This window comes from Stegodyphus dumicola, chromosome 5 (genome assembly GCF_044657685.1).
Source record: "Stegodyphus dumicola isolate Sdum_Otavi_A_Nest chromosome 5, ASM4465768v1".
Lineage (NCBI taxonomy): Eukaryota > Metazoa > Arthropoda > Arachnida > Araneae > Eresidae > Stegodyphus > Stegodyphus dumicola.
The window spans coordinates 191,532,042-191,545,600 of NC_140772.1; the positions used below are offsets into that span (position 1 = coordinate 191,532,042).

General features: G+C 29.2%; 1 protein-coding gene across 3 annotated transcripts in view; it reads left to right on the plus strand.

The window, feature by feature from the left end:
- Positions 1 to 13,559, plus strand: part of LOC118189713 (paired box protein Pax-6-like) — a 259,790-nt gene that overhangs the window by 63,605 nt on the left and 182,626 nt on the right. For all 3 annotated transcript variants that reach the window (XM_085817499.1, XM_085817500.1, XM_085817501.1), the window contains exon 2: positions 10,601 to 10,701. In XM_085817499.1, coding sequence (XP_085673625.1) covers positions 10,601 to 10,701 — 101 coding nt within the window. The remainder of the gene's footprint in view (positions 1 to 10,600; positions 10,702 to 13,559) is intronic.

Genomic DNA, 13,559 nt, shown 5'->3' on the forward strand with positions numbered 1-13,559 from the left:
CATATTCGTCAGTTATTTTTACAAATAAAACATACATTTAAATAGTTTTAAAACAGAAAAGATTCTTTAATGTTATCTGATATAAGCATTAATGTAGATATTTATTATATTTCCTACTTGCCATTTTGATTTTTATTATAGCTTGGATTTATCAATAATGTTTTAAGCAATATTAAATTTTTTAATGTTATTTACAATGCTATTAATTAAAATAACACATAAAATTATTTTAGCAGAAAATGTGAAAAAAAAAATACTTGAGAAGAAGTAAACTTAATACTATTTAAAGATTCTGATATTATTTCATTACCTGAACATGAAAAATCCTAACAGAAACGACATGACGTCAATTATAAAAATAGTAATAAGAAGAGTAGAGATAATATTAACAATTACAATAGAATATATATTTTGATAGAATATTTCAGTATGGAGTTCAAAACCTAAATTTCTTTTATTAATAATATTATTAGTCCAAAGGGGCTTTGTCCCTGAAGGACTATTGTTTTCGTTTTGCGATTATGCGTCGTATCACTATAAACGGCGTATCACTTTTCAAATTGTTGCCATCAAATGTTAGAGTCCTGCATTATATTTGAAAATAATAAATAATGAAAAATCTGCATAAACGTATGTATGTTTCTCGCATTGTGATAAAGCAACGGTACATAGAGCCATCAGATTTTGAATGACGTAATTCTCCTACGAATATGGGCATGTGGAAGACCAAACTTGAAATTTGGAAATTGTTTTATGATCGATTTCATATTTTGTAAAACTTTAACGAATTTTTGATTAACAAACTCAACGATTTAAAAGCGAGCAATGGCAACACTCTATGGGGGGGGGGAAAGAAACCTTTTTATCTTCATCGCTCAGAACTGTATATCCGAAATTCTAAAGATATGCTCATTTTAAAATTATTTTGAGACATTGCTGTTGAACTGAATTTTATGGTTTAAGTGCAAGGAAAATATTTAATAAATAAAGGTAACAGACAAAACGTTAGAAAAACGCCTCTTTGGACGTAATTTAAAATCTCAAAACGTTCGGTTTTATTAGTATTTTAAAATTTTATTATCAGTGGTGGGAACTACTTTAAGAGGTACACAGCCGTCTAGACTGTATAGTGGTTAGCGAAGCCTACTGCGGTGCCGAAGGACCCGGGTTCGAATTACGAAGAAGGCATGGTTGTAACTGTGAGTCCCTTCTTAGGAGGCAACAGTTACCACCTGTTTAATTGCCTCACAACTTTTAGCCTCAGAAGTGGCCGTTGCTGAACAATCAAATACCCACCACTAGAACTTTAGAGCTAAATATTATCCGAATACTTTTCAAACTAGAATGTTTAAGAATTCATTTTGATATTTTATTTTAAATCATAATTTTGTAACCGACATGACATATCAGAGAGAGAGAAAAAAATATGCTTCTACTTTCCTTTATTTCTGAAAAGCTCTGTTTATTTGCTATGTAGCTCTGTAAAAATGGACCAATTTATCAATATTGATCATCATCTCAGATGTTTATGGACGAAATAAAATTCTTTGCATTACATTCTCGTAAGCCAAACTTACGACTCGTAAATACATCAAAAGAGAGGAAAAAAGTTTCTCTCGCATCTGATCAACGTTCTAGCAACGTAAACAATACAGAAGCTCTTCACAATTCGCTGGGACATTCATGTTTGTCATAAACATTGCCCAACGACAGCACTAAGTCTAATAACAACAGTAAATGACGAGGCCGTAAATTTACAATACTGACCAAACTGGCGACTGTAGTACAGAAGGTCAGGGGTTAGGTTGTAGTACATAAATAGGAATGGGCAGAAAAAGAAAAAGGTACTAAAGAAAATGCTTCGACCCCCCTGTTCCCCCATGACAGAGGGCCAGCCCCTCCACCCTGTGACGTCACTCCTTTGAGGGCCGATCCATGGCAAGGCGATGTTTCCAGTCACTTGCGATGTTTCAGCTTCACGAGATAGGGTGTAGAGTGGCATGAAGTCGTTATTCGCTCTTATTAAGAGAATTTTAGTAGTTATTTATAGTACCGTCGGGTGTTTTTCACTTGCAAACTTACCACCGATGTGTAGCTTGACATTTAGGCTTAAGGAGGCTTGGAACGTTTATTTATTTCGTTTTGATAATTTTAAACAACGTGACATACATTTTATTGCATTGTGCGAGGAACTGAATGGTGTTTAATAAAAATTTTAGTGCGAGTTTCAGCGTGAGCATTGTACCATAAACAAGTACGCATGAGGTATTCTCGACGAAGCTGGTACGCCGGTAAACCTACGCGACGCTGCGGCTGAGTATCGTCGAAGTTACCGATGCAAATTAACGGTAAGTCGAGAAACTCTTTCACAGTTATTAGCGGGCATTCTGCTTTCGTAACAATCAAATACACTTCAACAGCAATAGAAAAGTTTAATGTATTGTTTTTAATGATACATAGCGTATTTTTTAAAATATAATATCATGTTTTCAAGTTAAACCACTATTGAAACCATTAAATATAATTTCATCGTAACTGGTTTGTTTTACTTAATTACAAGGTTACGAAAAGTTTCACTTTTTGGATGATAATCAGAAATATATAAAAATGTCGTAAAGACTGTAACCTTTATGCAGTCTTTCCTCACATTTAATAGATCTTAAAGTGTTTGTTTATTCAATATGAAGTCCAATTTGTAGCAATTTTACATTACCCTCAAGAGTAGTACTGCGTACATTTTTTCCAGGTTTGCTGAAATACTACAACTGGTTATACCAGTGTAACAATAAATTTATCGCGATATATTCATTACAAAAATGCTAGATTTTTATGTTATGGTCATATCAGTTTCCCATGTTGTTTGTTCTAATATAATTATAGATCATTTTTAAATATGAAGAAGTTTTTCTCTGGCTTTATATAAGGAAAAATCACGATGACAGAAATAAACGTAACATAAAAACTAAGAGTATTTTCATTACACTTATCTATTTCAGAGGGAAATTTATTTTCATTTTCATATTTACAGCATTCTAGAAGAAAACTTGCTCTTAATACTTTTATTTTTTAAATTTTTGCACGAAATTTAATGCAAATTCTTTTATAATATCGTCACATCTTTTTATATGAGATTTTAAAAAATATTCTCATATCCTTGACTATTTTATTGACTTTCGTCTGATTTTTTTTTTTTTTTTTTTGTTTTTTTTTTTTTTTTTAATCGACTGGTGTTTTTCTATGTCCTAGCAATTTATGAAAAGCGAAAGTGATTCTATGAATTTGCTTAGAAAGTCTAACAAAAATCGCATGTTAAAATTAAATAAGATATTCCTGCTTCTTAAGTTGTTCGTTTATGAAAATTTCCTGCGCAGTTGTTCTTACGATCTTATTTAGAGTCTTATTTATTTTAATATTGTCATTAGCAGTTAACTAAGAATTATTAATAATTAATTTAACAAATGAAAGTAAGTTATTAAGCTATTTGTCTTTCAAAATAATAAAACTATTTAATTACTTCTAAATAAAGGAATTTTTGGAAATAAAAAGACAGTACTATGTTAACTTATCTCTCCATTTTCCAATATATATTATAATATATATTCCAATATATATTATATATTTGTAGTTTTATTTCTTAATTTAAATATATATACATATAAAATTTGGATGCGTAAAACTTATGTAAGATTTAATAATAAGATTTTTAACCCGCAGGAGTTTGGCATTATAAATGTGTTTATTAGGTTAAAATTAAAAGTTATTTGGGCTGGTTATAAATAGAATTATGAACTTACCACTCGCTTCCCTACAGTTATAGTATTGATCAGTATTAAATAATTAAAATCAAGGTATAAAAAACTAAGTTTTAACAGTTAAAATGTCATAATCACACTTTTAAAATTTGAGTGAGGAAGACAAATTTAATACGAAATTATTCATGATAAATGTGTTTTACAGTGTACCGATCAATTTATTTTTTTAAATTCAATACTCACTTAAATAAAAATTAAATAAAATAATTAATACTTTAACAAAAACATATATTTTAAATTTCATACTACATAGTAAAAGGGAAATTAAGTGATTTAGATTTAACAGAGATTATTTAACAATATTAATTTAAATAACACAAGTTTAAAGACAGATAATAAAATTTAAATATGTTTACGAAATACGAAATAATGCGATATTTCGAAATGTAAAAGACATAAGATTTTCTATACTGCTGTTAATGTATATTAGATTTTGGAGGTAAAAAAAAGTATGAAATTTAAAAATCAAGTTATTGAAAATGATGTCCAAGGGTAGCTTTATTATTTAAAAACGTACCATAATTTACTGCATTTAGAGTAAACTTCGACTGTCAGTTACACTTTTATTTTTATTGCCTTCTTCAGATAGAGGCACAAACTTTGTAAAGAAACATATTTTCGATGCTTATGAAATACTTATTTATTAAATTAAGAAACAATAAACAAAAATTAATTTCTTATTAATCAACAATAAAAAATTAAACCAGAACAGGAGACAATTTAATCATTTTTGGAAGTATATTAAAAACGACAACTTTGATCAAAAGAAGGCTAGAAAGTTACATTATGCAAAAAGTAATATTTATTTTACATTAAAGTTCAAATAGGAAAGTTTCAGTTGCATAGAACAAGTATTCAGACTTTTACTAATGTTTTAGTTTAAATATAAAATATTTTCAAAGGAGAGTTTAAAATGTATTATTATTATATGTGTTAATTGTTTTCCGTTCATAATTAACTTATTAATGTCAGAATATTAACAATTTATATAATTGCATTCTTTTAGTTTTATGTTTCATTTCAAAGTTTTATTTCTATTGCACAGAATGTTCTCGAATTTCAAATTAGAAATGCTTTTATTATTATTAAAGTAATGAAGTTAATGTAGTAACTTTACTCTTCTTTTTTAAAATTATAAATAATACATTAAGTGCTTAAATCGGTTATAATATAAAATAAAATATTTCCGTTGAACAGTGCTAACAACTCAACATTTCGAATGATTTGACCTGAAAGAAAGAGCTACTTTCAAAATCATAAACTGCATCAACTTGAAGAACAGCGCCACCTGCTGGTAGATTAAAAAATAATTGTCAGAAGAATTAAAAATGTAAGCTGATTAAAAGTACATTTTTTTCACTTTCTTGACGAAGAAGATTTTAGTATTGGGTTATTTTACGAAAATGAATTCCGGACTCGCTACATTTCGAAGCTTTTCATGTTTAGAAGTTATGTATCGTAGTTATCGCTTTATGACATCGAAGATATTATGCATCGTATATTATAGAAATACAATAAAATGGGATTTTACTATTACTGAAATTTCGGAGTCATTTCAATGCAGATAAATCGCTGTACACCGAACGAATTATAATTCGTTGACATAAAATCCGAAACTAAGTACTTCATCGCATGAAAGCTGGGGCATTTTATTCCAATTATTAGAAACACAAAAATGTATGCGTAACAAAAATAAAAAGGAAAATTAGTAGTTCTTAACATTTTCTACAGGCCTGATTTATTTAAACAAGCCTATCTAAAAAGAGCAGCCCAAATTTAAATGCACTCTTCAGATCCAAAAACAATCGGATGTAACGATTATATAATATAATCTTAAGCAACGACTAACATTTTACATGATTGCCATAAAAAGAAAGTTTACTAAATGGTTATGTGTAAGCTAATTTTTACATAAATTACATAAATTATAGAATTTAGAATCGGGGGTATAATTTTAAATACTCCAATGGCATTACGTACCGTGGGGAAGATATTTATGCGATAACTAATAGTACATTAATACTGAATAATTATACGCTCAAAGTAACTGTGAAAAGAGAAATACTTGAGGAGGGACTACGAGATACACAGTTTTGTACTACATTTATTAACAGAATTAAATTTTCGTTTATTAGATACTGATGCGTACATTTGTTTTAACCTCATATTTCTAAAATCTTTAAAAACAGCAAAATATTGCATTGAATCTTAATGCACACACGCACTCATCCGCGTGTTGGTTTGTGTGTGTATATAAAACACTGCTTATTTAAATGTCCCATGTAAACCTTGCTTAATAATACTTTATGCCATTAATTTTAAATGCGTTTTAGGGAAATAAAATGGCAATGAAATCTAAATCCAAATTCTGTAACCTTTTGCCACCACTCATTTAAATATATTAGTAGAAAAGAAACAAAAATGTTACTTTAATTTCCAAGGCAAACATCAAATAAGAAATTTTTGTGTTATTAGTTAATTTTATTTGACTGAAAATATTGGCTCTTAACTTTTAAGTGTCAAATTTTGATACATATGAGTGGGACAAGAAAGTAAGCAGATCATATCAAATTATCAAAAGTACTTCATTATCCTAGAAAAGCCATTAAAATTTTGCAACACAATATAACCAGATATCAGTATCATTAAATTTGAGTTAGATGTTCAGAAAAATCTGTGGATCACGAAAAATTTCGAAGTTATTCATCCGATTTCGGTATTTGGTTTTTTTATTGCGATTTCCTTGAAACGTTTTAGTATTTCCTGAAGAAATTTTGTTATGAAACATTTTTAAAAGGCAGACAAATCTTCAGGTTTCCAAATCGCAGGATAACTGAACATGTGCCCTTTTTTTCAATGCTTCACATGTGTAAGATTAGACCTCAGAAATGTTCAATGTAAGAGAAAATAAATAAATAAGTGTAAATCCGCGCTATATGCGTAATTTCCAAAAACTGCAGCTATAGCATTCTCATTGCGAATTCATTCTTCCCATAACCTTTTTCAAGGCAGCAGTATAACCTTCTGAAAATTCCCATTCATATAAAGATAACCTCCGCCCGATGTAGCCCGAGGGGCTGTAGGATAGATAAATCTTTAGGCAGTAATTTAAGAAGTCGACAAGAACTTTCCCAAGTGGTTCATTTAAGCCTAGAAATGGAGCAAGTTTCGAATACATCCAGCTGTATTTTGATGCTGAAGCGATTGCAGGCCATACTATAAAATTAGTGAATCATTTTAAATTAAAATAATCTAATCAATTTAAAATAAAATTAAAATTTGCATTGATATCAGTTTAAAAAATTATTACATGATCTTATTTTTCTTCAAAAAATAATTCATATTTTCTGCAAACAGAACTGCCGGTAGGTTATGACGTCCTTTCTCAAGTAAAAGCAGTTTGAGTGTTTTTAACCTAACCACATGAGTCAAAATAATATTCACCTTCAAGAACTTAGTTTTTCAGTTAAGAGTTTTCTGGATTTATACCGTTTTCACGGTGAAATTGCGAACAAGGTGGTTATCAGCATAAAGTGATTTTTTCCTCCTTTTCTAAATGTCCATATTTCTTTCTCATAGTTTCAACAGGATATTGGATACCTTGTTAGATCAACATACAATTAATTCATATTTTCTTTATTTAAGCAATAATACAATGTTGCAGTATAAATACAATACTACTACTATAAATACAGTACTGTTAGTATAAATACAACAAGCAATAATCCAACGTGTAACATTTAATTTGATTTTGTATTACTCTGTTGTTTGAATTTGTAATTATGAATAGATGGAATTATTTTTGTTTAATTAATGAGATTGCTCGAGATACTTCCCAGCAGTAGTGTATTGCTTAAGAATTTTTTCTTACTGGAAAAACAATGTTTCAAAGAGGAAAGTATAAAAGTGTAAATATTTACTTCCCAGGAAAGTAAAACAAAAGACATTCATGAAATTTAAACGTAATTAAAAAACAGTTTAGCTATGAAATAAGAGAGTATTACCTCCGACAAGCTTTTTCAGTAAATTAATCTTTCTCATTCTGTCAATCTTCTCCTTCAATAAGTAATTTAGAGTCCTTTACAAATGAGAAGGGAAAATTTTTTAATGCGTTTTTAGTTAAAATAAGTAGGTTCACTAAAGTAAGAAAAATAATTTATTATACAGGGTAAATGGAATAATAGATAAAATAATTCTATTTACAGAATTCATCTACAGTTTTATACAGTGAATAATAAGAACATAGGGTGCCCATGAAGAATTAAAAAAGGATAATGGTTTATGTATTTCAGACTGATATTAATTAATAGAAAATTAAAAAAGATAATAGCTTATACGTTTGACAATGCAATTAAATTAATAGATTTCGTTATTTAGACCCCTCCGAGTTTTAATATTCGCGATATACAGTTGTAGATGAATAGAATTAATATATTATTCCCATTAAATTATATGAAAAATTATTTATCTCCTTTTAGTGCATTATAATCATCTACATTTTGAATAAAAGCTTGCTGTATAAAAGTTTTTTTTAATTGAATTTATTTTTTGGTTTTTAGTTCCAATTACATGCTATCAATGTATTACAAGTAATAAATAAGAAAACTATGAAGTAAGAAAAATAACCGGACTTCATTCAAAGAATTAAGAAATATCTTTGAATATTGAGTTTCCGAAAGTGGACGTAAGAACAATGTTACAACTATTTTACGTAAAGTTAAAATGAAGAAGCGAATATGCCAGATTGCCATTAAGTAAGATAAGTGGCAAACTCAAAACGTTTTTTTAATTCCGTCTGATTCAGATAGCAACAGGTTTTTAAAATATTTAGAAAATAACTCAATTTATATTTATTATCCTTCTGGTTTAATAGAGACCGAAAACTCTGTTTCACAAACTCTAAAAATTTCAAGTCCACCAGCCGTAAAGTCGCTGAACACTGGTAGTTCGGTTCGAGGTTCGAATCCTGCGAACGGGCTGGCTGCATGGGTGTTTTCGTGTTTTTCCCCATGTGTAACGTGCATACGAGCCAGTTTTCCTTAGAAAGTCCCCCACGAAGGCATCCCTTCCCTTAGGCAGATAGCCCTCGAGGCTTTGCCGTAATTAAATAACCTAACGTAACCTAAAAATTTTAAAACTTTATATTACATATTTAGATCTTGAAATTTTAAAATCATAAACTTCAAAGAGTGGTTTTCATAACTGCAGAAATCGAGTTACAATTTTTATACAAGTTGCACTGAAAAGGTTTTTCCTCTGTATTTAATGGTGCAAACAGTAAAATTTTTGATACGTTTAGTTTGTTCGTTATACGAAGATATATACGAAAAATCGTTTAAACATTAAAAAAAAAATCTTAGTTAATATCACACTGCATTGTCATCGAGAAACAGTGTGTATACGAAATTAGAAGCCGATAGCTAATCAATATAAAGGGCAAAATTCCATCCACAGGGAAACACCATAAATGAAGTAAATAAAAGCTTATAAGCTATAAATAAAAGTGTAGAGTTTTTTTTATAAATGTGAATTCGCGAATAGTCCACTTTTTAACATAGACTTAATATAGTGAATTTGTAAAGTGTGTGTGTGATTATGGCAAAGCCTCGAGGGCTATCTGCCTAAGGGGAGGGATGCCTTCGTGGAGGGCTTTCTAAGGAAAACTGGCTCGTATACACGTTACACATGGGGAAAAACACGAAAACGCCCATGCAGCCGTTCGCGGGATTCGAACCTCAGACCGAACTACCAGGGTTCAGCGACTTTACCGCTCGGCCGCTGGTGGGCCGAATTTGTAAAGACACTTTTTAAAATAATTCGATAAAATTATATGATGTTTGCAAATTTTCCAAAATTTGCTCCTTTTTGCCCAGTAACGGGAATTTTAAATTCTGTAATATTTAGATTACGATATAATTATTAAATCACTGAAATATCAGTGCAGTATATAACCCACAATATAGGCAGAAGATTATCTAGAATTGTTCCCATAGCACCTTTTCTATATTTTTGAAAAGCGAACAAAGAGAAGATGCAAAAATACGCGAAATATGTTTTTAGAGGTTGTTAAGCGGAGTCCCCGTTTGTTATATTAAACACGAAATTGAAATTTTGAGTATAAAGTTTTAATGTATTAAGCTTGAATTTGAATATAAAAATCAGACTGCAGACACATTTTACATTTTAAACTTTTTATGTTTTAAATAAAAAAAAAAAGGTTCTTTTTAATATAAACTCTTTTTTAGGCTCATAGACTTCAATCTCTGAAAATTCTAGATTGCATTTTCCCCCTATATTTTAAACCTTAATTTTATTCTTTATTTTAGTCACGAAAATATAAAAAGGGGCTTAAAAGTAATACATGGCACTTGTATAAACTGTTTTGTTAGGTCTTAATTTTTTCCCAATGCCTTTTTTAAATTTCAAACATTTAATTATCCGTGGTATCACTAATCCACATCAAATCGAATTGTTGAGATTTTGCTGTATTATATTTTGCTAAAAATGAAATTTAATTTGCTAGTAGAGGAATATGAAAGTTAAGAATATATTGTAGAGACATTAGGTATTTCAAAGAAGGAAAAATGAGTAATGCCGTCGCCGGGAATCAAACCTCGGACCTCTCGAATACGCACCGAGTGTGCTGACCGTTGTACCAGAGAGGCATGCTAAGAAGACGGGAGAAATACCTTACCAAATGAATTTTTTTAATAATCTTTTTTCTTTCTAAATGATTTCTATTTGTGCAACCATTGTGAATAAGTATATTTATCCCTATCTATTTGCAGAGATTTGAGCGTCCCGGGTCAGAGTTCGTCTCTCACGATTCCAGGGGCTGCGGTGTACCAGGGCTGCGGGGGGTCTGCAGACGACGTCATGCCTCACAAAGGTAACGATTCAATTTGGTTTTGTTTATTTAAATATGTTCAATGCAAATGAAAGGTTTAAAAAATTTTACTTTTAAATGAATGACAAATTTGAAAATAATATTAGATGTATATCTTTACATGATAATTTTCAGTAAATAATAAAATTTTTGTTTATTGTTTTAATTTTTTTTCCGAGGATTTGTTTAGTTCAGATATGCAGTTTTAATATTTGTAAAAACTGAATTTTTATGTGGTATTTTTAGCGTAAAAATAGTTTTTGATTATGAGAACATTTTTACCATTTGCTAACATTTTGTGAAATGTTTTGGTCTATTTACTATATGAAAATACGATGCGTACTTCAAGTACAATATCTAAGATATTAGAATAGCCGCTGTTCAATTGCGATTCAAAATGTTTGCATTGAAGCATTGAAGGTTTTAGGCATTAATTTAAAGACTAACAATGGTGTATGTAATTTAAAAAGTTACGGTTTAATTCCGGGTAAAGCAATTCACTCGCATTTTAATATGGAAATTAGGGAGGGAAATTGCACATTAATATTGCTATCTTACCCTTTTGTTCAAATTCACCACCATGCTTGTTTTTTATGCTCTCTAACAAATTCTAAAACCGTTTAAACATGCTACTTAATTTTATGCTATAAATTTAGTTAAGCTTGTAGCGTATATACTTAGCTTTTACATTTTCATGAAGTATGATTTTGCTTCCAATGAGATTTAAATTATATATGAAGCACGTAATTCTATTAATTTAGAAACCGAAGAAATATTTGAAGGTAATTTGTGTTAAATACATAATAAAATCCATAACTTGCCTAATAATCTGCCTTGGATATTCTATAATCTCAGTCAAAACACTTAAAAGACTTATGTTTAATTCATTAATCTAAATTCTTAAAAGACTTATGTTTAACTCATTAATCTAAATTCTATACGTAGAAAAATAACTTTTGTCTGAACTTTTACCAACAACTGGATTCAGTTTTTCTTATGAAAATCTACACAATCAATATCGCTGATATTTTCTTTTTTGATATATTTAGCAGAATAATAAAATTCATTAAAATATCTTTTCAGATTTGCAATGATAATTAAAAGAAATATTGCATAAAGAAAATGCTACCGACTAAAGAGAGCAACATTGCATTTTACACTTTAGATTCAAAAATCCAAACATAGGCTTAATTAACGACTTTTATTGATTTATAAGTTTCAGACACATTTTTTAGTTATTAATATAAGATTCAGACACGTTTTTAACTTATTTGCGATAAAATTCTTCATTAAATATGATACAAACGAAAGAATTTCAGTACATTTTTTTAAATCTTAAGAATAAATATTTTGAAACTGTGAAGATTATTTTAGTGCTAGATCAAATAAAAAAATAACTTATACCGAAGACGTTATAAACATAAAATAACTATACCTGAATATGTTAAATGAACTGTCAGTTATAAGATGTTAAGCTTTGCTTGAAATAAGGTCTTAACATTTCATTTCCTATCACAGTATGGGTTACATTTATTACTGATTTTTTTGCTTAACAAGTGTAAAGGGAACTAAAGACAAAATTAAGAACTAAATTTATGATAATTAAGAAAATTTCTTCAATGCACTAGAAACTTGAAACTATTCAATTGTCAACTATTTCTAAACGATACTGATTTTTTCTTTTTAAATTGGCATTAAATGTTAATGAACGAATGTAAATACTTTCCTTTTACATTTTATTCTCTTTCTCCGTTATTTATAATTCCGAGTTTTTACGTCCACGTATCGCTTTTTTTATTTCCTGTCTTCCTCCCCTTTATTATTATTATTTTTTTCTCTTCGCCTTTTTTTTTTTTTTCCATAAGGTGTCCGCTCAGATGCAGTCAAGAAGGGGAGAATGACGTCCATTACGGAGGGAAAAGTAAACGGTTATGGTAGAGGTCATAGGGGGAAATATTTTTTAAAAGAAAGTTATTTTTAGGTCTCGTTGAATATTGATATACCAGGAAAGAAATGAAAAAAATTCTTGACTGATATTTTTCTTCTTAATTTCGCAGACGACTTAGCACCAGATGTGCTTTCAGTTAAAACTAAAATGGAGCTACAAACGGAGCTATCATTTTCTTTTTACTGTCAGTCAGTAGTTACCAAAATGTTTCCATCGATGTACATGGTACGAAAATAGAAACAAATTATACAAGCCGTATTTTCTTATATGGGATATATTTTCTATTTTTAATTGTATATAATAATTTGTATAAAAAAGAGAGAAATATATGATCATTGTCTATCAAGTTGCCGAATGAGCTCAAGCATTCATCCTAAACTATTCTCAGTCTAGGACAGCAGATACAGGTTTTTTTTTTTTTTTTTTTTTTTTTTTTTTTTTTTTTTTTTGACAATTCTTTTTAGGGTTGATAAGGCCCTTGTTTGTGTTAATATCACAGAGCCTCAATAATCAGCAGTACTAACACATTTATATATATATATATTTACTTTCTATTGCTTCTGCTTCATTTAGCTGTTATCATTTCTTTCTTATGTTTCCACTCAGATTTTCAGCATTTAAAAAAGATTAAAAATTACTCTTTTTATCCTACGCTACAAAATTAATTCATTTCTGAAAAGAATCTTGTATTAGGAAAAGCGAAGAGAAAAATGTGTATGGCATGCACGCACTCAACTGATCAATGTTTATTAACGTTTAACGATGTTTTTACACGAAATATTGTGTACATTGAAGTTTTTGATTAATTTTCATGTTAACATTACTGCTCATTTTTGCTCAAAGTTTGAGTTATATTGTAAAATAAATTAGTAAAATGATCGTGCACAATAAAACAATAAAATAACTGCTACAA